Source organism: Tachypleus tridentatus, chromosome 3 (genome assembly GCF_004210375.1).
Source record: "Tachypleus tridentatus isolate NWPU-2018 chromosome 3, ASM421037v1, whole genome shotgun sequence".
In the NCBI taxonomy this organism is placed as follows: domain Eukaryota; kingdom Metazoa; phylum Arthropoda; class Merostomata; order Xiphosura; family Limulidae; genus Tachypleus; species Tachypleus tridentatus.
This window is the reverse complement of record NC_134827.1, coordinates 93010904-93038492: the sequence shown is the minus strand read 5'-3', so window position 1 is coordinate 93038492 and position 27589 is coordinate 93010904. Positions and strand designations below refer to the sequence as shown.

Genomic DNA, 27589 nt, shown 5'->3' with positions numbered 1-27589 from the left:
GAGTACTTACCCAAGAGTAAATGTTTATTTAATCAAACAACATTTAATTAATATTATGGTATAAACTGTAAATCTCATATTTGGACAAGATGTGCAGATAACACATTTTTGGTGTGGAGGTATGTAATAAGGCACCATTCAAGTTAGCATGCTATTTAAATATAGAACTATCTACACAATTTACGTATGAATTTACCTCTTGGTGTGGAGGTATGTAATAAGCCACCATTCAAGTTAGCATGCTATTTAAATATAGAACTATCTACAGAATTTACGTATGACCTTGAAAAAAAATAATACCTTGCCTTTTCTAGACATACAGGTAAAAAGGAATTTACAAGATAATCTGGAAACATCTATTTATCAGAAACCTTTTCTGTTCTTATGCTTTCACGACATGAATCATGTTATATCAGATTACACAAATTTCTGCATTTTAACACTAATTTCAACAGAATTTTGAAGATATATACCAAACAAAAAGACAAAAAATGAATTATTACTAAACAAATTTATAGCAGCTGAAAAAGGATTTAATCAAATATTGAAGACAGAGCTGTAAAGAAATTCACTAATGCAGCAATGACTAATAAAAGTATTATTTTAAAACCTAGTTATGAAGACATTCAAAAAGAAGTTTTAATTTCATCATATATTCAAGGTCGAATTAATAATTTATTTAAAGTGTTTAGAAAACCTTAAATATTTTATCCTATACTTAAACCAAATAATAAGATAAAGCATATTTTAGCTAATACTAAAGATAACATATAGTTAATGGTAAAACAGGAATTTCTGTACAACTGAATATGAATGTGGATATATTTATGTTAGACAGACTAAATATAATATAAAACATCATTTAATGCAGCATAAAGAACATACCAAAAACATACGAGAACACACACATGAAAAACATGACATAATATTGTGGGAAGACCTGTAATATAAGCTCAACAAAAGTATTACAGCTTATAATATTTGCAAATCCTTCAAAATAATTAAATATAAAAAAAGATAAAGTATTATTAAATAGATATGAAGGGCCAGCAAATATTTACACAAAAATGTGGGGTGAGTGACCTTTACTAAAACATCCCTGCATAAAACCATATATAAGACACGATTATATTTGGCAACTCACTTCTGAAGATGACATTATAATGTTAAAACATGTATAGTCGACTTTTTAGTAGTCATAGATTGGCCTTAATTAAAATGTTTTTAACTGTAGACTTATTTTAACATTGTGTGGATTTATTATTTTAGCTGATATTTTGTTTAAGTTGAGGTTCTTATTTTTAAATAACCTGCTCATGTTACATGTGTCAGTTTAAAATAAAAAAAAAGAGACTGTATATAGCACATAACGTCATTTCAGGCACACTGTGCTACTATATTATGAGTAAACAAAAAAAACAGACATTTTTGGTACAGTGAAAGATTAACTAATAGTAAAGAATCTAACTTTTTCTGTGCAAAAAAACATTGGTTTACGTGTTTTTTTTTAACTCTTAATAATGTATTTGACACATTTGAAGAGTACCTATGAAAATAAAATTTTACCCGCTGTTCAGTTCTGGCTCCTTGCACAATGCCAGAAGAAACAGATGGAACATCAGCAGGTTTCAATGAAGGGGGTTGAGGAGTTGAAGGTGGAACGGAAGCCATCGGCTCTGAAGGCCTCGGAGGAGGTGGTGGAGGTACAGTAGGTATAGGTCCTGCTGAGATGGGCTGAGCTGCAGATACTTCTTTAACAGGCTTAGCATCTTCTTCTGATAATTTTTCACTTACTGGAGCCTCTTCTGTTTTCACTGCAGGTGCTCCTGCTCCTAATAATTTTTTTTTTCTTTCAGTTACCTGCTTTATATCATAATATATAGATGGAGGTACTCCAAGCATTCATCTTTATAAAAACAGTTATTTCATCTTAAACATACTTTAGTTGATTTGATAAACTTATTTTTACTTTCAATTAACCAGGACAAAAATATCCATGGGCTTTAAGCATGTGCTAATGGATTTTATCTTTATGAAACACATTTCATGATGGATATACTGTGCAAAAAAGATAATAGTAGATAACTAGTAACCAACAAGACTCAGTAGCATCTGGATAGATACAACAGTAGATATTAGTAAACAACAAGATTAGAGAGATATGACAATAGATACTATTAACCAAGAAGATTCAGTAGTGATTAGAGAGAGATGACGATACTATTAACTAAGTAGTGATAATAACATTTAAGAGCACCAAAGTTTTGGTTGCAAAATTTATAGGCACTTAATATCGTTATTATTATTATCTGAATTATTTAGAATTTTATTTCAACGTACAACAAATTTGAGTGAAAAATATCTATTGTTTTCCCTTAGAACAAAATACTTATGGATAATGTATTAGACTGAGACCAGACCTGTCACAATTAAACAGACATCAGCTTCCCATCCAAAAACATGCATTATGTTTTACAGTTTGAGACTTACTAAGAGAAGTAACAAAAAATTAGGTGAAAAAGTAAAATATATTCATATGGATTATTCTTCACATTTTAGTAAGTGTCAAGGACAAATCACATATATCTATATTTTAACTAAAATGAGTATAAGAAATGAAAATGCATTTTAAAATCAAGCATTTTAACATGACACACAAAATGAAAGGATATTTAAAAATACTTAGTACATTTCCTTTTCACATGAAAATTGTGATTTATAGCAAGTTTTAAGCCTTATACAAAGATTTTCAACTGATGTATTTGTGACAAACTTGTTCCTTTTTTAAATAAATTAATATTGCTTAACTTTCTCAACACGGACTTGATCAAATTGGCTGAACATGCAACTTGTTTGTAGTCATTTTAAGTCTTTACAGATTTAATACTTCTAAATTTCAATATAGCGTGTACAATAACTTCACAAAATCTGGCAATCTTTCAATTAACGTCACAAGTCTTTCACATATGAAAAATCATATTTTTTAGTGATGTACTTTTAATAAACTAAAATAAAGATTTGTCCAGGAATATACTGAGTGTTTGTTTTGAATATTCTGTGTGAAAAGTGATATATATGTTAAGATTAAAAATACTTTTTTTCATCTTAAAAATATCAAATTTCCCCCTTATAATGGAAAATATAGTGAACATCACTGTGGCCGAAAAGCTCGATTTTAGCTTTGTCTGACCAAAGAATACTCTTCCAATAGGTAAAGGGTTTATCTACATGCTTTCTTGCATACTTCAATCGTGCTTCTAAACGAACAGACTTTAAATATGGAGTTCACCGAGAACAGCATGCTTTGAACCCAGAAGAGTGTAACATGATCGTAACTGTAGTGGTGCTTACTTCAACCCCAGTTTCCCTTACCAGTTTCTGTATGTCATTATGTGTTAAACGAGGGTTCCTACTAACTGCTCTGAGAACCTTCCTCTTGGTTCTCTCTGGAATTTTGGTGGGACATCTGGAATGAGGGAGGTTAGCAGTTGATCTTGTAACCTTAAACCTGGCAATTATGCTTTGAACAGTAGATTTCAGCACATTAAGTTGTGTAGCAATGCTGAAAAAAGACACACGAGACTTGTATTTTACAATAATTCAGTTTTTTAAATCACTGCGCAGTTGTTTCCTGTTCGCCATGATGACCAAGCAGATAATGACAGAGACGGCGCTAAATTGCCGGAAGTAAACCTTTTTGCTGGCTAAATTCCAATAATTATGAACCCAGTGTCTAGTTGTGGAATGGTATAATGTAGTTTATCCACCAAACTAAACAAAATTTTTATGGGAATATCAGTTTTTTTCACATGTTCTGAAATGTATGAACACTTTCTGCTCCTCCTATTTTTGGTTATTTGTTTATAAACAGTTTGTCATTTAATTTATTTAAAATATTTATGTAGATGTGTTAGTATAATATTTACAATATATTATACATCTATTGGGTTGAGGAATAATTCGTGAGCGTTTTCTCAAGTTAAAAAATATATTCATAAATGAAACGCTTTCGCAAAATATTTCATGTCATTTGGTAAATAATTTTTTGCTCTAATAGATGGTGTGTTTGATTTTCATATGTCTTTAATTTTTGCTTTCATTTTCAGCTCATTAAATGGAATGTCAAGTGGACAAAATCGAGCATTTTCGACACCATCTGCTTTTCGCATTTAATTTCTTGCAATTTCGTTTAAAACAATGCATACTATATACCTAGGTATTACATGAAATAAAGTATCATAATAAATGTTTTGGGTGTAATGTGTTCATGCATTAAAGTATTGTATAGTCTTGCATGTAATGCTTGAATGAAATTATTTAAAAATGCTCACGAATTATTCCTCAACCTAATATTAGTCTAATCATGATACTTTTTTAAGTTATGAGCAAAAAACCACTCGGGACGCAGGGGTATGAACACTTTCTGTCGTAACTGTATGCTCTTCACCCAGAGCTGAGTTCCTGTATCAAGTGTGAAATAGTACTTGAGCTCTCATTATAGGCCTGCCCCAACCAGATAGCCAAGGTTCTGCTACTCAATGGTGGAATTAAGGGTTCTTGGTCCCAATATCTTATGTTGATTGCTAGAGCTATCAGACCACAGTGTTATAAACATATATATTTTTGGTTGGATTCTAACCTGTAGCCACAAAGTGATGCATTTCACACCACCATAATCTCCAATGAGTAAGTATGCAACATTAAAATGGACAAACTTTCTTCTTCACCTGAAGAAGTCTAAAAGGCAACACACAAGACTCAAAATAATGGGAGTGTGTATGCCTTACTAGAGTAAAAGGAACAGAACTCATCTAGTCTAGAATTATGAACACTCATTCTCACTACCCAACAAAGTGGTTAAGGAATATTCTGCATGTCTTTGGAATACAGGGGCAAGAAGTGGATCCTGTGCTCAACAAAGGACCGAGGATGGGACCATTTCACATTTTTAATTATGAGGAAATAGCAGACCTCATTCTATGAACAATATACAAAACCAACAGCAATTAAAGAAAAGAGCCATGCACCCCAGTGTTGAATTTGTGTGAAACCTGAATTGGAATTAAGAGTAGGTTCTCATGGAGACTGGTACCACTCTTACTGTCATCTGGAAAAAACATTTAGGGGCCTAAGTAGGAAGGCTCCCAACTTCATTTTTTTTTCCAAGAGTGGAAGAATACACTCTAGAGGAAAAGTCTCTATCCACACCCTTGTGACTGGAAAATGGGTGTGGTAAAGAATACCTAGCCCCATTAGTACTACTAGAATCTGGTGGTGGAGGATGTGCACTGGGGAACCCTGAGAAACAGTGCAATAGGTGAACCAAGTTCTCTAAATTTTTAAAAGCAAACAAAACCCTCATTCATTCAACCTGACAATCAGTAGGGACAGGCAGAATCTACTTTAGCTTTACTCATAAAAAACCATGAATGGTGATCCATGATAATATAGTAATACCTTTTGGTAAGTGCCTAGATGGTTTTATGGAACACCTCATTTACGTAGAGCTTGTTTTGACAAGTAGTAATAATTAAATCAGTTGCAAGTGAAGAACTGGATTGAGAGAAGCACATCTGTTCTGATAACACTTGACACAAAGTGGATTCCAGTGAAAACAAGATGCAAGGGACTCTGGAAAATATAGAGGAAGATTGCACAAAAGTAGTCCCTCCTCCTTATGATCCAGTAGATGTTGTTAGAAACAGCTATGGGCAAGGAAAAACCACCAGAAGAAAGCTACCTGAGCATGTAAGGAATGTGAGAGAGAAAAGCAGTGGGAGAGGTCTGAATATTGGCCCATAAAAAGTCCCCCACTGGATATATGAAATGGCCAGCAAAAAACAAACAAGCAGAACCTGCTGAGATGTAACTCAGAAGACACCTCATTTGTAAAGATCAAAATATGCAAAATGGATATTTGGGAATCCATCTCTAGGAAAACAGGAAATAGGGAGATGAAAGAGAAAATGAAGGATCCTAAAGAAAATACATGCAAGATCACTACAAAAGGAGGTAAAGTGGATCATATAACACTTGCAGGCCTGATAGGCCAAAACAAATTATGAAATTACAATCAACTGCAAAGCAGAGAAATATAATTGGCAAAAGACTTGTAAAGATCGATGTATCTCCTTCCTAGATGCCAGAGACTTAGAAAGGTTTGTTTGTTTCTTGAATTTTGTGCAAAGCTACATGAGAGCTATCTGCACTAGCCATCCCTAATTCAACAGTGTAAGACTAGAGGGAAGACAACTAGTCATAACCATCCACAGCCAACTCTTGGGCTACTCCTTTACCAATGAATAGTGGGATTGACTGTCACATTATAATGCCCCCACAGCTGAAAGGGTGAACATGTTTGGTGTTACAAGGATTTGAATCCGCAACCCTCAGGTTTACGAGATCAGTGCCTTAACCACCTGGCCATGCTAGGTCTAGAAATAAAGGACCTATGGGGGGGGGGAGAGAGAGAGAGAGAGAGAAAGAGAAATATACCTGTAATGAGAGGGTTATAAAAAATCCAGAACATGTATGAAACAACATCATAATATAAACTCAATATTACCTGGTAAAATGTAAAAAGGTATATTTCTTTTTAAATATGGGACTTAAGACAAGCACAACAAGAAAGTATGATAACTACTAATTTCTTAACCCAATTTCTTGTTTGAAATAGTACAAGTTTTATAAAAGTAACACACTAGTCAATAAGTATTTATACTGATGATAAATACTAGTAAAAACTGTCAATACTGTAATATAACTTCAATGCACAGGTTTTTAGTTGTCCAAGAACATCATAAAAATAATCAGTTATACAAAAAACCGTGTTAAAAATTCTTAACTGTTTTTTTTGTCCTAAACATGACGTAAGTTTCATTAATTAGGCTTACTAAAAATATGATTTAAAAATCATGCATAGAAACCAATGGAATCATGTTTCTAATTAGAGAAGATAAAGGGGTGTTGAGAAGACAGTGTTAGGAAAAGCAGTCACTTCTTGATAAGCAAAACATTTTCATGAGTAACATTTTCTGGAATTTTAATGCAGAAAAGAACAATTTATGAGGCTAAAGACATACTATTTTAAAATCATGTAACCATGTTTCCCTCTTCAACAGTCTCTTTTGTAATGAAGGGTAAATCTTGGAACATTGAATTTAAAATAAAATCTAACATTCAGAAAGTTGTGAAAATTGAAATCCAACTACATACACTGATAATTGTGTAATCAACGTTTCCTACATGTAGTTAACACTCCTACGAAAAGTGGGGCCTAATAGGCCCCAGAGCAACTTGAAAGGTTATTAATATTAGGCTAATAATTTTGTATTTAAATGAAATTGCCATTTAAATCCATTAATGAATGGATTAACGAGATTCCCACTGTCCCTATCTACTATCTAGCGAAACCACAGCCAGGGGAACAGGCTTGGAGAAATCAGGACTAGAAACGTCTCTTCGTAGGAGTGTTAAATAAATGCTAATACGCATACCAGTGTTGTAACCTGCAATATACAACAGACCATGCAATACTGTGTAATTACACTCACCTCACTAGCACCTCAAGTAATGTCCAACTGCTGTACAACCAAGGGTAAATGTATTTCTATGAACACATGTGCTTTAAGTAATAATTCTAAAACTAAACAAGATTACTAAGAAAACTCAGTTACAGTTAATGTTGCTAGTGGTACAGCACTGATAAAAATAAATAAATAAAAATTAACAGTTACAAACTGAAACTTAGTGTACAATACTCCGCATAGTTAGAAAGTATCAATCTGTATTTAATTTTAAATATATTTGCCTCAAAAAGTACATGAAAACATACAAGAACCTAAACAAACCTGTAAGTCTAAGCTTAAGAATTGCTTTGCCAGGTTGCACAGTAGCACCATCTTCAACCAGTATTTCTTCTATAACTCCTGCAGCCGGGGCATGTATTGGGACAGATGTCTTTAGTATAACAACAAAAGTGTTGAAACTTTAATTATTCTCCAATTCTCCCATGTTTTAAATTTACAAATCTCTAATTATTTGAATATTATAAACAATTTTATGTTGCAGAAACTAGAGAGTAACAAACTTCTCACTGTAGGAATGCAGAAATGGCACCAGAAGTATTATTCCACAAGAATATCCAATACACAACATCAGTTTTGTACACATTGGATGTTATTTATGAATATTGTTTTTAAACACTATTTAGAGGCCTTAAGATTAACAGTTACTGAAAGGTTAGGCAACACAGTCAAAAATAATCTAACAAACAAAACACTCATCAATGAAATATTAATAGATATTTCTAAGATGTATGCTCTAACATTTACAATACATTACTTATAAAAATACGACCATACATTGGTACTTTTATCTACATAGTTTCATAGTTTGTAGAAAGATCTAGGCCTCATATATAGGCAACCAAGTGAGTGAAAGTTAAGTCAAAAAACATTAAGTTAGTGAAATTGAAGTCTGACTGTGTGATTGTTAGTTTAGCTGTAACAGGCAATAATTAAAGTGAGTTTCACAGTTTAACAGAGCTAAGGAGAATAATTTGTCTTGTCAAAAGGCATTCTACAGTAATTGAATTTGATCTGTGTTGTAAAGAAATGTCAATATGAAATACCATTTCTGCTATTCTTCAAATCATATTTGATAAAGTTATGTAATAAGTCAGAAATGTTTATACATTAAAAATGATCAGGAGTACTATTATCCCTATTTAAAGTTTAGTGTCAGGTTTACAGAACTATAATTGTAAAAGTAAAAAAGACTAAAACAAGTTTTTATGCTGTTACGGTAGTTCACTGAAGCTCATCTACTGCTTTATATCTTTTTTGTTTACATTTTGAATAATCTGAAGAGTACAAGTCTAAAGTGAGTAAGGCCAAAACACAAATGAGCAGGAAATTTTCTGACATTTAATACTTTTAAGCCTAATTTGGCTTATGAAATACAGCTAGATAGGAAAAGTAATTGTAGTCTTAAGTAGGACCATTTATTTATACAATTATATAGAATGAGTAAATACAAATATAGTTATAAGTACATTTTTTAAATTACACTAACAAGTAAACTAAGAGAATACTAATATAGATATAAGTTGGACTGTTTACTTATACAAATCTAGCAAGTAAATAAATAAGAATATATCTATAACTGGGACTGATTTATTATACCAATCTATAATGTGAGAGAATGAGAATCTACCCATAACTAAGACTGCTTGATTATATGAATCTATAAGATGAGAGAATAACTAGGACTGCTTGATTATATGAATCTATAAAATGAGAGAATAACTAGGACTGCTTGATTATATGAATCTATAAGGTAAGAGAATAACTAGGACTGCTTGATTATATTAATCTATAAAGAAAGAACAACTAGGACTGTTTGATTATATGAACCTATAAGGTGAGAGAATAACTAGGACTGCTTGATTATATGAATCTATAAAGAGAGAACAATTAGGACTGTTTGATTACATGAATCTATAGTGTGATAAAACAAGAACTAGATTCTTAGTATGCTTATTTAAGTACACAAACCCATACAATGAGAAAATAAGAATCCTGTGTGTAGTAGTTCTATAGAGAATAAGGTTTTCCAAACAAGTATGTTGCTTCTTCAAATCCAATTTCCTGTTACAAGCTTATAAAATTTACATTGTTACAAAGCTCAGATACTTGCAAAAAATAAATCTAGTTCAGTACAAAATAATAAAATAAATAATTGTTTCAGTCAAAAGGAAAAGAAAACAAAAAAACAAGCTGATTCAGTGAAAGCATAAAAGAATACAGTTTCATTATAATAAAAAAGACAGACCAGTTCAGTCAATAAACACACCAGACTGATTACGTACATGAAATTTATACATAAAAAATATGAACAGCTTGTACTCTAAACACAGATAGTAAAATTTAAGTGACAAATATTATAAGAAAACATTTCAGGTTACAACCTGCCAGCACAGAATATTAAGTATATTTTAACATGAAATACTCTGTTTTCATCATATCATAATATCAGAACAATAACAAGTTCAATACACACAGAATTCAGAGATAACATTATTTAAGGACAACAAGGGACCTGTTGGTCCATCTTGGCTGTCTTATCCTCTAAGCGAAACTAAAACTGTTAAAAAAAAAAAAGCCAGCTCTTATCATTCATAGATCTATGATATCCACTAACAGAAACCCAAATGGATTCAATCTCCTTGCTATGATCTTTAATATCCTCAACTTTGACACATACAGAGCCACTCCTTCCTCTCTTTTTACTACTCTCTCTATCTCTCTTAAATAACCTGTATCCATGTATTGCAAAGAAATTTGATCTGTCAAAATTAGATACATTTAACCATGTATCAGTTGTTCCCTTTGTATCAAAACCTACTATTCCCACTAGTGTCCTAAACTCTACAATTAAGATCACTACTTTTAACCCTAAATCTACCCTAACTTTCTGAATGTCACTTTTAATCTTAGCTGATGCCTCTTGCATGTTAAAGCTTAAGCCCTCTTGAAATCCAGGTTGTTATCTTCTGCAGTTCACACTTCTTTTTTCTATTTCCTCAAATTTGTGTAGGACAGCCTCCAACCTGTAAATTCTACATACAAATTGAACATCTCACTACTAGCTTACCTAAAAGTGTATAATAGTCTACGATTCCCAAATAAAACCTGTTTGTTGTTGCACCTAACAAACTGGGAATGCTTAACCTCCATACTAATCTTAACCACTGTATTACTTGTAGAATTAAAATAAATGATTGATGCTATGATTAAATACCAGAAGCCTGTTGTTAACAATTATAAGCCTAATTTTCACAATTAAATAGCTTTTAGATTGTACTTATTAAAAGTAACAAATGTATTTGTCTTACAACCTCACTAAAAGTTGAATTATAACTGAGCCTAAAGTATTACACATACTAAGCCTAATCTAATGTTATACTGTATGTTACACTAATAAAATCTAAATTAAAAGCTAAAACTCACTACTTTAGTTCCCATTCTTACTAAATATAGTTATTCTTTTGTTATTCAACACTAATTTCTAAAAATAAAAACAATAAAATTAAATAGCATTAAAATATCCTCAAATATTATCAGAACTCAGTTTTCAAATAACACCCTCTATCTATAAAGCTTTAAAAAAGTTCTCACCTTGTCGGTTTCCACCTCACCTAACACATCATCTTCAGCTACTACATCTCCCACAGCTGAAAATAAAAACCTTACAAGACTCAATTTCAAAAAATGAGGTCTTTACAAATATCACCCACTCTTGCCTATTATTAGTTACCACACTAGCAATGTTCAGCATATCAGTTTTATTTTGAGTATAGCAACAGAATAAACTGTATAAAATGTCTTCATGCATCAACTTTTATAATGAAAAAAAAACACATCAGAAGTTAAATTATATCTTTTATGACTACTGTACTTCATCAAAAAGCACATTCTTTAAAGAAGAAACAAATTATTGTACACATGTATACACAGGTAAGACCATAACAGCTTAAAGTTATTTTGAGTAAAAGAGACCCAATTAGGAGAAACAATTTTATTAATACCCAAATGATTTTAAGGAAAATATTTCCAAGATAATTTTATTTTTCTAAAATGAGATGTTCAAATTATCTTCACATTATAGTTTAACTCATTTAATCCTATAAGTAATTAATTCTGGGCTTAAAATACACTTGTGTGTCATAACAAGATATTTTATTCACAGCCATCAAGGAATGTACCATAAAGTTTCATTCCACAGTAATCACAGAATGTTTTCACTTTAAAATCACAGAAATATCTTACAGCTTATCAAGAAGTTATTCTTCAATTCAATATTTCTTATATAATGTTTGGTTTTATTTCAATGTTAACAACAGTTTCACTAGACATTTGAGCGACTACATTAATTTATTATAAAGTGTTCATCATGCATTTTCAATTACTTCATACCTTTATCCCATCTCATGTCACCTTCACTGATAGATTCAGCCAGTTGAGGGACAGTAATTGTTCTAATCTCATCACCTATTAAAAAGTAAAAACACTTAAAAATACAGCTGAAAACACTACAATTTTATATTATTACTTAAGTATAGAAAACATTAAATTCTTAAATCTTCAGCAACAGTTATTGTCTCTGTTATTTGATAATTAAAAATTTTAAATTAATGGCTCAGTATTGTTAAGCATGATTATTTTTTTCTCATAATGCAAAGGTAGTGGGGGTTGGAAATTGAGGAATATTTTCATACTTCTGTTTCATTAGTCAAACAGAAATATATTTTGTAATCTCAATGATAATTTATTACAAGACTTTCTAAGAATAACTTTGTAAGTGGTGAAATGAAAAATTTCTTAAGATTATGTTATATTATTTGTTAGTTTGAGCAAAATGAAATACTAAATCAAGAAACTAATCTGTATGCAAAGAATGCTCCCATTCTGAAGTGATCCAAGTTCAAATGTACCCTTCCAATGAACACCACAGTGAATATTTAAACTAAACAAATAGTTGTTTTAAAGCTTTATTTAACATCACACTTTTAAAATTTTCCTAATGAAGAAAACTTAAGAATATTAAGAGTTTGAGTGAACTATACATGTGATTTACTCTTATCGTGAATATAAATAATTCATCTTAGAAAAAGACAATGTGCTGTAATCAAGGTTTTATAAATATCCAAATCCAGTTTTCTTACTTATCATTCAATTTAAATTGAATTAATTTAATTAATTAATTAAATCTTGGAATAGAAAACCACATAACAATGATCTTTTAGTACTAGAAATAAATGACCTTTAAATAAATACCAAATACAATGTTTTACTTTACAGCTTCTTCAAGAGCATTCCATCAAAACACAAATCACCATTTCAGTTTTACAGCTTCTGGTAATGCACAAGTATTCTTATTTCTAATTTTTTTGTATGAATTAATATAGGAACGACATATAAAAACAGTAATGTGATGCAAATTTATAATTTATTCAGAAATATGCTGAATCTTTAAAAATTTAATTTGCATTGAAAAAATGTAACATTTTATTTATTATAATCTTTTTCCCATTCTGTTAATTTTTTTTAACTTAGAAAATTAGTTCATTTGATTTTCTGATAGAGAAAATTTACATAATTTGGATAAAAGTTAATCACAAACTGATGTACATCAATATACGACTTACTATTACTATTTTTTCTTATAATGTTATTGCTAGAAAGGAAAGCACTTACAAATTACTTCAATCAAAATTACATATAAAAGCAGGTAAGTTAGCTAGAATAATAAAGTTAAAACAGAGAACAATACAATTTCTATTTTGCTTCATAAAAGTACTAGTTTTATAGATTTTGTTTATTACCAAAAATGGTTCATACAATTGCTTACTGCACCTAAATTATTTAAACTAGCAGAAATGCTACCCTACAGGCAACTTTTTTGTGCCAGTAATTAGTAATTGTAGTAATCATATCTCACTGGGGAAAAAGTGTAGAAAAAGTGAAAGTTTCCTGCATAGGCAAAGTGTCTGGATTGTGCTTATAACAAGCTTTGCTGTTTTTATATATTAGAAAGAAAATATTATATTCAATATATTATATTGAAAAAAAACAAGTTATATTAATACTGAACAGCAAATACAATAAAAATCAAAGAGTACATTAAAAACAGCAAATCCAAACTTCTGACTAATGATAACTTGTTATAAAGAAAACAAGCCCAAACAAACATAAAAAATGTTCTACCAATCACTGTACCCTGGGATCCTTTTGATTAGTGCAGAATTTTTTTTATTTTTGTTTGGGCTTGTTTTTATTTATAACAATACACACACACTACATTCATTATAGTAAGATAAAGAAATATCTTTATTATTAAACTGAAAGATATTAGTAGTGTGAAAACCTAATAACTTTTTTACTTTACCACATTACTAAATGATTTTTCCAGTAGAATTAATTGTAAAGAAAATAATGACATAAACACATTATCTTGTCTTAATCAATGTCTTTCATCCTTTTCTAAACCACAAAATGTTAATCAAGATGTTACTGTCAATTACTCATCCTTCTCCATTGTTTTCTGCCTTTCACTTTCCTCTTCAAACCCTACTATGTTCTTCTCTCTGAGACCTCTCTTAGCCTTTATGATGCAACAAGTAGACATATCCACTTTGGCATTTATACCAATTTGATGTGACAAGTGGATTCACCCCACAGCTTCACAAAAGTCTACCCTTCGACTGTGACAAGTGAGAATAACCTTACTTTCTTGAAAGCCATAAAATACCTCTGTGGTGTTGTCACATGCAAGCAATACTCCAATTAATGGATTTGTTTTTATGTGCTGAGCTGCCAGCTTAAGGGAGGGTAAGTAGCTTTGAGATTTGAGACTAATATTATCATTTTTATATGGTACTCATTACATATATATTCAGTATTAGATTATCTATCATCTGATATACTAATATAAGTCATAGGTTCTGCTCTATAATAATGTGGTAAAATGAATGTATAAATCAGTGTTCATAACTTGTCACTCATTATTTATTCTGTTCAACATTTGTGTGCATCAGGGAATTGTTGCACCTGCAATATAAGAAAATACATTACCTTTTCTCATATCAAATGTGTTGGTTCCTGAAAAGTGTCAATTACCCACCAAAAACAAAATTTAATTATGCACCAAAAGGGTTACATAATGCTCAATCCATTTCACTTTTACAAACAAACTTCTTTTCACTTGTCCCATTTCTAATATTTTTCTACTCATATCCTGTTCCTTCTAAATGATTTTCTAATTTCCTCACATTCCAAAACTTTCTAATCTTCCAACGTCATCTTTCCTCAAAGTCCATGTTTCTCATCAAATTCCACATAGACATTCTAATCAATCTTTTCAGTGTTCTATCCAATTGTTTTCTTAAAATAAACTTATTCTTTCTAAATATTTATTTTTCTAAAGCAATTCTTGATCTTGTCTATTTGTTGCATTTTCTGTCTTCTCTTCTAACACTCCCCAAACAACAAAACTGCTGTACATCATCTAACTGTTGTCCTTCCTACATAATGTTGTTCATCCATCCCTCTACTTTTATTGAAAATCTTATCTTTGTTTACTTTTACCTTGACCTTCATTCCTAGCTCCTTTGCTTTTCATTCAATTTTTCTGTCAAAATGAGGCCCGCATTATCTGGTATTTAACAATTTTTATTCTTAAAAGTTGCATAAGTATTTTATCCATTAATTTTTGCCTTTGGCTCAACAATTTTCAATTATATATTACCAGTCACAATAAAATATGCTGAAAAAAAAGTAATATACTGCAGGCACTCAAAGCTGTTTGTTGCAAAGTACCCACTTTAAGCCCCTTCAATAAGACTTCTTAAATATAAAATTTTATTAATTTTAACAAGATAAATAGAGTATTCATGTAGAAAAAAAATCATTAAGTCATTAAATCACAAAAAAATCATTAAAATCAGTTATAAACAATAACTTACCAGCTGCTGGAATGAATCAAAAGGCAACTATCATAAAAATACTATTATTTTCATAACCTAAACCACACAGCACAAATCTAGTGATACAGTGTTAAAACAGTAATAACGTATTAATACAATATTACTTGAAACAGTTTTAATGAATAGTATGAAAATTATAGAAAACATACATGTAACTGCAGCTATAGATGTTCACATTCTTTAAGTTCATATATGGTTTAAAATGTTTTAGTCTAAGAAGACATCTATCAATAACAAACTTAAGATTTCATTTATCCAGAATTAAATAATTACTAAAAGGGATTGTTTTTGAAGTCTGTACAGTTATATTTTAAAATCAGAGCAGTCTGTAATGACAAATTTATTTATGGCTAGGCTGAGAATTGACGGTGGTTAAAAGAATGTGCAGTTGTATCATATTCAATCTTTGGGTGGGTTCATGTGGATTATTTAATATAAATAATTACAAGTCCAGTTCATGTAACAATAATAAATTAACTGTCTTCAAAATATTTGCTACAGGCTATGTTCACTTTAGCATAAGTGGGCCAAAGTTAACTATAAAACTTTTTCCATAAATCCTGAAATTACTGTTAACATACTAATAAACTTTAAAATTTACTCAACCTGCCATCCACTTAATTAACTTTATTCAGTTAGTCTTTTCCCATAAATGTATCATTACTTGATCTTTCACACAGTTAATATTTCACAGAATTCTCCATTACTACTCAACAAATACTTCAACCTAAAAGCTACTTATGTTATGTGAACCTTGTAGCCAACACAGTTTCACAAACACTTTATTCCTACCTACCCAAAACCGACTCATGCACACCACAAATATACAGCATCCCCAAACCTCATAAACCAGATTGTCCATTACGACTAATAATGTCCACATATGAATCGTTTAATTACAATCTTGGTAAATACATAGCATAGGCATTCTCCAAATATGTAACATCAGCCAGCTCATTCATCAAAGACTCTTTTAATTTCAAGTCTAATCTAAATCAACTTAATCATAAAGCCTTAATGGCCAGTTTCGAAGTTATATCCCTCTTTACAGAAGTTCCAACCACTGAAGCCTGCACGATAGCCTTAGAACTCTATATCCGAGACCCTAACCCATCTATAGACATTCCCAGCAACCAGTGATGTTGAGAAAACTCACTTGTAGAGAAATATATATGCAAAAACGGCTCGTTTGGGTTGAGAAAATATTTTACATAGAAGAGCAAACAACATTTCGACCTTCTTCGGTCATCGTCAGGTTCTTTTTTATCGTATCAAAGAAAGAGGTAACTGACCGGAAGCTGACCACATGTTTGGAAGGGGTTGTGTAACTGAGTGTCGGAATGTAGAGGGCGGTGTTAGATATTTGAATATATAATTTATGAAAATCAACCAACAAAACTAAATATATCTCACAAATCAAAAAATCACAAAACCATATACTGCTGCATACCATATATTCCCAACATCAGCAGAAAAATAACCAACATTTGGAAAAAACTAGTAACAAAATATGACATTCCAGTTAATACCAAATTTATTCAAAAACCAGGCACAAAACTATGGTCTATACTATGTAAAACTATACTGACAAACATCACAGCAACATTATTTATAAAATACAATGTGATAACTGCCACAACTTCTATATTGAAGAAACAAGTAGAAAAGTGGAAACCAGATTCAAAGAACATAAAAAGTCACCTTCACACGTTTTCGAAAACACTGCAAGTCAAATAAACTCAACATAACCATAGAAAACACTCAAATACTAAATAAAGAAACAAACATAAACAAATGCAAAATTAAAGAAGCCTTACTTATACAACAACTTAAGCCCAAAATAAACCAATATTAAAAAAATATATAATAAATAATAATAATAAAATAATAATATAAAATTATATATTCAAACATCTAAGCCCGCCCTCTACATTTTGACACTCAGTTACACAACCCCTTTCAAACATGTGGTCAGCTTCCAGTCAGTTACCTCTCTCTTTCTTTGTGAACCTGATGATAACCGAAGAAGGTCGAAACACTGTTCACTCCTCTACGTAAACAATTTTCTCAACCCAAACGAGCCGTTTTTACAAATATATTTCTTGAAAACACCTGTTACGAACCTATTCCATGTTAATATCATGATGCATCTCTTAGCAAACATCTAAACTGAAATATAAATACAGTTTAAAATACCATTACTCAACAAATTCTACCACACAGAAACATTTACACAGGAATCAAATGTGTGTTTTTATGGATTAATAAATTTATTTTAAAATGACTCATTCATGACTTCTTTTATTATGAAATAATAAATAAACTATTATTAATGAATATTATGAAATAATCATTAAACGATGTTTAATGCTTGATTAGAAAAAAATAACAAGGCATTGATGCAAGCACATTTTGATTTGTTACCTGTTCTTAGTCTAAAAGAAGAGCTCTAAATGTTCTTCTTTTACCAACAACCCTTTTCAAGAATCAAAATCTATTATTGCATAAATTCCTTACTTTTGCAAAAATCATTCATTTAGCACAAAACAGTTTGCTATGAGGATTACAAAATATTTAGATACACACACACACACATATATTAAACATTTCAACCTGTAAGGTAATTTTTATTTACCTCAGATTTGAGTCATTGCTTAAATTGATCGGTAATTTTAATGTTACAGCAAAAGTTATTATTTTATAAACTGGGAAACCAAATTATCTTAATGTATTTTATGTATAATTTTTGATATCAGATCTAACGTATGCTATTTATATCAGATTAAAAATAATTTGAAAGTTAATGAAGCTAATTTGTACATCATCTTAATTTTATATTGATTATAATGCACTAATGAATCATTTTTGGACTCTTGTTAATACCATTATTTTTCGCTATACTCATGAAACAATAAATTGACTACTTCTAAGCACTTTTTTAATTAGCAGATGTAACAGAAGGAGTACTTACATGCTAAATTTGTTGTTCTAATTCCCCTATTACTAACTGGTGTTTGGAACCTCAGATGAGAAGCACAGCTAAAAACAATGGAATCAAATTATGTCAACATACATATTTAGCTGACAATTTGCCAATTTTAAATACACTTGCCCATTGAAAATGAAACCTAAATTACTGTTTTATTTTTTATTTACTTTTTATAACTCCACAAATATTTTTATCTTGGAGCCTTTCAATCTGGAAATCATTCAATAATTAATTTGTCCATTTTTCACACAACAGTTCTTATATAGAAAAAGACCATGTAGATGGTGAGTTTTGTAATTGTTTCTAATGTTATACACTTGTAGATTTAGTAAGGGTACTGGTTTTGTACATGATACCAACAAATACTCAATATAATTCTAGGTCACTTCAATGTTTTGTTTGTACTGGTAATTTTCAACTTTAAATATGAGATTCTTAAAGTGTTTGATGATGATAAAGCTCAGAAATATGAAAATATAACAAAAGATGTGAACTAAAAAGTCACATGCTAACTGAATACAAATTTTAACCTTTACTATACAGTGAGGGAAAAAAAGAGGCAGAGAAATTAATCTATTTTAAAACACTTTAATATAAAGTGTAGAAACTTTTGCTTGATAAGTGCTTAAACAATGTAGTTAAAAAGTATATTACCATGAAAAATATATTGAAATAAAAGCTTTTCATATTGAATTTGCATCAAATAGTCATTATGGATGCTTCTTGTTGAATTGTAATTGACTTTTAAATACATTTTAAAGAAAATGAACTTCCACATTAACGTTAGTAAATCATAATTAACCGTTTTCTCTTAATAAACCTAAATTCCATGGCAGCAACTTATACATATGATGTAAAACTGGGACATATAAATGAAAGTAGTATACAAGCTACTCATGTACTACTTTGCAAATTTTATATTAGGCCTAAAACAAAAATTAATTTTCTTAATCCTTTTTATTCATTATGCAATGCTTTATTCTATTATCTGTAAAAATTAGAAGCTGTAATATTAACAAAATACTCCTTAGGATAAGCACAATTTACTTCAACCAGTATATACAAAGCTAATAGTTAAATTACTATACAGAATGGATAATACATGTATCTTTCAAAAACTAAAACTTCAAAATACGACCATTAAACTGTTTATCAAAGGAATATTGACATGGATGTGTTTCAATGCTCAATACACAGGACACAGGAGCCTCATTACAAACACCTTTTTAAATGTGAAAAAAAGTAAGTTTAATAATACTGAGATTGAAATCACTCTCAAATGATAAATATATAACAAATCTTAATAAAAAAAAAAGAAAGTTTGTGAAAAGTAATAGAAGGCAATGTTTTGTAGAAAAATTTTAATTTTCCAGTTTTTGGTACTTTTTAAAAACAACAACTCATTATTAGTTTTTAATCATTGTGGTTGAAGTATGTAAGTTGAAAACCTATGATCTACAGAAAATAACTAGGTTTTCTCATAGTTTTACATTACAATTCCATTTTGTTCTTCTGTTATTAGTCAACTGGGTCAAGTGTGAAATGTTTGCAATCATGATACAAGTTACAATTATTTTTTCTTTAGATTCATAAAGTCTAAAACAATAAATCTTTTATTCTAATATTATTTTAACTTATAGTTAATTTCTTATTTTTAGGTTGCAAGTTTCTACAATTTTCTATAGGCCTAATGCATAGTATGTAAATGAAATTATTTTTGTTGTAGTTTTTTTTTGTTTCAGAACATTTGATATCAATTATCTTCCTTCTCAAATATCAAAAAAGCTTTCAAACAAAGGATGGGAGTGTGTTAACCCAAAGTCACGTTTGGTGACACAAAGTTGGCATGTTCAAAAGGACTGTAAGGTTTATTAACAATGTTTCAGCTTGACAACTGGTGGAATAAGTTAATTGATTAACTGTATAGCCCACTGATCTATTACATTCAAACAGCCAAATAATCACAAGAAGACGCTAAAAAATACAACTTACAATGCTTACAAATCAGATTTCTGGTATACTGGTAAGTACAGCACAGTTAGTCTACTATATAGATTCGAGGTTAATCAATTATTTTACATGGCACTAACTGATATAACTGATACTCATAGATAACTGATTATATCAGTTAAACAAATTAATCACTCAGCTCTAAAGCACATGAGAAAAATTTAGAAAAGACAGTAAATCACCTCACAATAGAGTGTATAGTTAAACCTGTTAGTGTGGTCTATATCACAGAAAACTATCAAATAGGAGTTATCAAATGCCTTCAAAAGAGCATTCAAACATAGCCATAGGAGATCCATAGATTAGCATTTTTATTCATAATTACAAAGTATAACAGTTGATGAAGTTTTTCAGAAGAAAATGAATGTAGTGTTAAAACAAATACTGCATATTAAGGAAGAATATGCAGCAAAAAAAAAAGTTTGACATTGTTTTTATCTTCAAGAAGACAAAGCAGTGCTATAAAGATATTTTGTGGACATTACTTTTGTCAGCAGCTGAATATCAATGTTTGATGATATTTCTTGACCATGAGATCTTATTTTGACCTGTCCAACTACCAGTACACAAACTGGATCCAAAGTACATAATTTCATACACAAAGAAAGTTGAACAGAATGACACCACATATATGGTTATGAAGGCAACTGAATGTACCTCAACATGAAACTTAGTGTTTATTTCATGGTATTTATCTGAATACTGAGTTGAACAAATATTATGGAAAAGTTCCAAATTCAGAGTATCAGTGCACTTTTTATTACTGAGGAAAAGGTTTGTATGGATCAACTGTTTTCTAAAATTGTTGCAAGTATGCAAGTATCATGCTTAACACTTTCTGCAACTCCTTATAAATGCAACTAGAAGGTATTTGATAACATAAGAACAAAACTACCTTAGAAATGATTTGTTTTGTTTGGACTTTTGCACAAATCTACATCAGAACTATGTGCACTAGCCATACCTAATTTAACAGTGAAGGATTAGAGGTAAGACTGCTTGGCATTACCACTCACTACCAACTCTTAGACGACCATTTCACCAATAAACAGAGGAACTGACTGTCAATTATGATGCCCCCATACCTGAAACAGCAAGCATGCTTGGTGGGATGACATTTCAACCCTCAACTCTAAGATTGCGAGCTAAATGCCCAAACAACCTGGCTTAAAAAGGGAACTGAATATTAATCTTGTTATTGTGCTATAACCCTCATTACTTTCTCCAAGGTGAGGAACTGAACAATGGCAAGTGTGAATTGAGAAAGAAAATTAAAATCAGTCAGCTGAACTGTAAATGCTTGTGAAACAGAAGCCATCAAAAAGGATGAAGCTATTATTTTCAAAAACTAAAAATATATTTCTAATAGGTACTTACCTTCTCTCCTACAAATACTCATTCAATGCTGCTCTCTATATAGAATTTTTTTTTTACCCATGTCACAAGCCTTTTATCTTACCTCAATTGGATTTGACTGATTCCAATGAATCTCTTATGCAAATCATAATGCAACAGCCCTCCACCAATAAGAGTGTGACATATTCTCTTAATGCATGCAACTCTCTCTATTTAATTCCACCAAATTATCACCTTGAGTTCTGGCAGAAAATAGAAGCACCATTTTACAGTGTGAAAAGAAGGATAGGAACTGCAAGTTGATGTAAGTATCTTTGAGAAATACATTTTCAATATAGAAAAGTTATAGCTTCTGATACAGTACATTACCTATTCTCTCACAAACACATTCTCACACTGAACAGGTGAAGGGACCAGTGCAAAAGAAAGAAAGAAGCATCCATCAAAAGCATCTGAAGAGCACTCCCTTATTGAGATACAGATTCTAAGAACTGATGTGGGAGATTGAACTACTTCTAAACTAGATATACTCTTTGCCCATCACAGAAAGATGTCATATATATAGGCAGAGGAGCACAACCAAGTGGGAGAGAACTATGACTAGATGGCAACACAAACCTCGCAATATTTATGAAACTCAATACCAAAAAATATAAAAGTGGGCAAAATGAAAAGGATATGCTGTTAGGTGTAAAGTGGTTAGGGCACAACAGACCATACATGGCAAGTTAATTACACCCAAAACCCATGCTGCTGGGAAATGACATCCACAAGCACATACAATAAGAATTATACCATTGGTGAGTCAACTACTATCTAAAACCCAGGTTCTGAGTACAAACATCTGTTTTGGGGGGTAAGAAAGAGGATCTCCCCCAAAAAAAATCATGAATGAGGTATGTGTAAATATGATAAATTGATATATCAATCCAGGAACCTAACATCCAGTATTGAAAAAAATATCTTTATAACATAAACCATTTTCTCACAACTCTGATGAAGTAGAAATGTGGGAGGAATATAGACATCTGTAGTGTATGTGAGAACTTCTGTTGACAGGTTCTACTATAAATCCAAAACCCAGCCATGAGAAACTGACATCCACAGGGGGGTAGGATGAGGGATCACAATCAAAGGGGAGAACTGCAATTTTGATGGCTCACTTCAATTTGTTTTTGTGTGTCGTGTTGGAGAATATCATGTCATATACACCAGTAGAACAATACCGCCCTATTCTCAACTGAATGGTTCTATAATAATTTCTGTAGTTCCTTTGTATTTCATTAACCCATTCATGAGGATGCCTCCATGGTCCACCACACCAGTAGCTTTAGAACTGGAAAGTTGAAAGATCCCTCAAACGCCAATAGGATCAAAAGGGGATGGGAATGCAGTGGAGAGTCTGGAGGAATGACAACTCCCTAAACAATGCAATGGATAACCACAAATAATGCTTTTAGAAGCATACTGCAGCAATGTCTTTAATAAAAGGCATAGCAGGGATGGGCAGCTATCCTCTTTTCCTTTACCCATGTAGTCCATGGGTGAGTATGATTTGGGACAAGCAAATTTATGAAACAATTCTATCATGAGAATAAACCTACAAGCAATCTTGTAGAATATCCCATCTCTGCAATATGCTTTGTGTCACCATGGAATTATAGTATACAAATCGACATGGCTTTACAGTGCAGATTTGAGCATTTAAAGAATACCTAGTCAGGCAGAGAGAAGGATCCAATAAGAAAAAGAGGGGCATGACCCTGAAAAAGAAGAGGTACATGTATGAAAAGACAACTTACCCAGTCATAGTTTCATGAAAGAGTGAATGATGGCAACAGGTGGATGATTGTACCCTGACAAGGAATAAACCACTACCTAAAGCAGAGAATGGGAGAAGAACCTGTGAGATGCAGTCCTAGTGCTCAACAGAACATCCATTTGACATCAGAGTAGACATACAGGGAAAAAAGAAGGTGTATGATAGCAGTAAAGACACCTAGAAAGAAAGAGAAGAAAAGGCCAACTGAATTACAATCTAAACTCAATGGGTAAGGAAAGAAGGAAAATATCATGGACAAAGAAGCAGAGAAAACAGGGTAGATGGATTTAATAAAACAAAGCATGTAATGGACCAACAAGACCACCTGAATCACAATGAGAAGATAGTAAGAAACACAAAAGTTGAAAGAAATACACCACATGAGCCACTAAAATGTAAATTAATAAAATCAATTCAGAACAAAACAAACAAATCAAGCTGAAACAGCCAAGAAAGCCAAAAGCAGTGCTGTTCAGGAAAAATCAATGTGAAAAACATGAACCAGAATGACATGGATGCCCAAAACTTTAGAAAAGAATACTAATAAAATTAGAACAAAATTCATGTAAATGTGTCTGAGCTTGATGATAGTCAGGGCAAGAGGATAATGAACCAAAGACCAAAAACAAAGCAAGAAGTGAGAAAAGATAAAGAAACTTCATATGGAAGAGTACCTTCCAGGATGTACACCTGCTAAAACTGAGAGGCCATCCTGCAGAAGACAGTTTTGACAAAAATACTAAAAAAGTTTTTGTAACAAAGTAACAAGTTCCATAACCAGTTTGAAATACTATATAATAATAATTCTGAATAACTTGGCAAGTTACAAGTATCACTATTGTATAATCATGAGTAAACTTGTGGAGCAAAATTAATAGTAAATATATAGAAAAGTATTAAAATAAACTCTTGAAAAGAGCACAAACTAAACATCAGAAAAAGAGTATTGTCAAACGAGAAATGACAGTTCAGTAGAACTAAATATAAGAAATCACATGCTTCAAGGAAATATATCATACTCTTATTGGTGAAGAGTTGTCACATGATGACTTGCTGGAATCAGTCAATTACAACTAAGAGGAGATAAAAGGCTTGTGGCATGCATAAATTTTTTTTGCATATAGAAGGCAGCATTGAAGAAGAAAGTTAATGTTTACAAGGGATAATGTACTGAAGAAAAAATTAATGAGGATAAAGTGAATGAAGTCAGTGACTCAATATTGGCACTAAAGTATGAGAGTGGTGATTCTGCAATTTGAAGATTTTTGTTTTGTCTGAATAAACTAAACAGCTCTATATTTAAAATTAAACCTAAAAACCTGTAAATATAATTAAATGTATGCTTTTTAGTCTTACAGAAGGCAAAATTTCTCAATAACAAAGTTTCCTGCATTAACTGAGTGCTAAACAATATTATTATTTATTACTAATAATATTTTTTCACTGTTGACTGGCTAAATATTCAATAAGTTTGTTTTGAATTTTGTGCTAAGACACACAAAGGCTATCTGCCCTAGCCATCCCTAATTTAGCAACAAAAGGTTAGAGGAAAAGCAGTTAGTTAACACCTTTCACCAACAACTCTTGGGCTACTCTTTTACCAATGAATAGTGAGACTGACCAATCCATTATAACAGTACCATGGCTAAAAGGGTCAGCATATTCAGTGTGATGCGAATTTATATCCACAAGCCTCTAACTGCAAGTCAAGCATGCTAACCATCAAGCCATACTAGGCCTACTGACAAAGAACTCAAAATTCAAATAGAAAGGAACTGCATAAAATTTTCTGTTAAATTAATATAACAACAAATATCAGAAAACTGAAAGTACTGGTTACTCCTCATGCTTACTGATTAACTCAGAAGACAAAAATTACTTCAGACTTTACTGAATATCATGCTGACAAATGATAGAATTCTTTATAATTGTTTGGATGAGAAGTTGTTTTTATACATCAAAAGAAATGCCTTGTGTTTTCCTATAAACATAGATCGTTTTATATATTTAGTCTACTGCTTAGTCTTTATACTAACCTGCCTTTACTACACATAAACACAGATATATGACTGGTACCATATTGATCTGAAAGGACATATTGCTCAATTTTCAGAATTTGGAAGTAAATTCAAATTTTAACTTTTCTAATAGACATTTAACATTTCTCTATGCTGCTTTTACAAACATGTGTCTATTATGGGGGCTCAAATACTAGTTTTAGGAAAAAGTTTTACTTATTCCCAATGGCCTGTTTCTAGTTAGTGATTTGTTTCATTAATTTTTATATATTTCAATTCTTTTTCCTTGCTCTTACCTTTGCTCGAAAGTCTGCTGACAATGAATCAGTTCTGGATGTTAGCAAACATGCTTGCTTCTGCTTTATCTTGTTTTAATTTCATTTCACACAAGACTTTTCAAAAGAAAAAAGAAAGTTAAATTAACAGATGGTTTATCACCACTGCTGTGCAAGTTCTGCAACTTCATGTTTCTTGTTAAAATACATAATACTCACGATGTAGTTCTATTATAGTTTCATTTGTTTATTCATGTGTGTGAAAATATTTGTTCCCATCCTCGCTGTTTACGTTTTCTTTGTATTGTATTCATGTATGTATGACAAGCAAGTTCCCATCTAATAAATGCACAATTGTAGTTTAAGTTTAAAATTACACAATTTGAGAACCTGAGAAACTATGCAGCATATATGACATCATTTTAGATGACTAATTTTCTTTCATCTGAAAAAAACACTGTAGCACATCAGTTTACTTGGGCCTTTTGCAAACACTATACTGAAGGTGACTGTAGGTATATAAAAAACAAGTAAAATTTAATTTAAGGATATCAGATAGATCAAGCATGCTACAGCACACTAGTGGTAAGTGTGCTGTAGTTATGTATTTACATTATTTTAAGATCTTAAATAAGATCAATTAAAACAATACGAACTTGTTTTGTTTGTGGCTGAGCACAAAGCTACACATCTGGCAACTTGTCCTGTGCTCACCACAGTATTAAACCCCTGTTTCAACGGTTATAACTCTGCAGACTTACCACTGTGTAACTGGGAGGACACTATAAATTAATGAGAATAAAAGCATTTTCAAATAATAAGTAACACAGCTCTTGGGGTTTTAGTTATGTCTGATCTTTTAATTATTGTAATGATGATAAAAGTTTGTTCCCAAAATTTCTAAAAAGGCACATAATTAAACCCACATTAAAAAAAAATTGAACAAGTGTAAATCAGTCATTCAAAATATTAAATGATTATATAATGATTGGCCAGTATTCATGTGATGCTAAATATTATTCAAATTATTTTACTATCACTTTTGAAGAAGAAAAAAGAGATTTACATGATATTTCAATGAATGTTGAACATTTTTAAACTGTTAACATTCTGTTACAATATAAGGTATGAGTGTAACATACAAAACTGAAACAGTAATAGTATTTGCTTCTTCAAACTATCTGGGCAGAATGACATCAAAACAATATAAGTTGGTGTTAAACTGTAACTTATGTTTAAATAGTGACCTACTGTTTGGAATGAAAGCTAGTAAACACATGCTCCTCAAAAATTTTGTGTCAATCACCAACACGAGCAAGCCTCTAAAATACAATAGACCTTTGCTAGTTGATTTTGTTCTAATGCTGGCAACAAATGTATGACTCAAAATTCTTGATGTGCTTTGTACAACATTGTAGAGCATGTATCACACACTCCACACTATCCCACAAGACTTAATGTGCAAGTGTTTGAATCTTACATAAACTTTTTCTTATCTACCATAATTCAACTATTTTTGAAGTTGCAATCATGATGGAAACTAGTTATGGGGAGATAGTGAGAAAGTATTTC

General features: G+C 31.2%; 1 protein-coding gene across 2 annotated transcripts in view; it reads right to left on the bottom strand.

Annotated features, from left to right (window-relative positions):
* Positions 1 to 27589, bottom strand: part of LOC143247483 (dihydrolipoyllysine-residue succinyltransferase component of 2-oxoglutarate dehydrogenase complex, mitochondrial-like) — a 129192-nt gene that overhangs the window by 48067 nt on the left and 53536 nt on the right. For both annotated transcript variants that reach the window (XM_076495701.1, XM_076495700.1), the window contains exons 4-8: positions 18519 to 18586; positions 11979 to 12053; positions 11181 to 11236; positions 7851 to 7959; positions 1567 to 1832 (exon numbers count right to left, since the gene is read on the bottom strand). In XM_076495701.1, coding sequence (XP_076351816.1) covers positions 1567 to 1832; positions 7851 to 7959; positions 11181 to 11236; positions 11979 to 12053; positions 18519 to 18586 — 574 coding nt within the window. The remainder of the gene's footprint in view (positions 1 to 1566; positions 1833 to 7850; positions 7960 to 11180; positions 11237 to 11978; positions 12054 to 18518; positions 18587 to 27589) is intronic.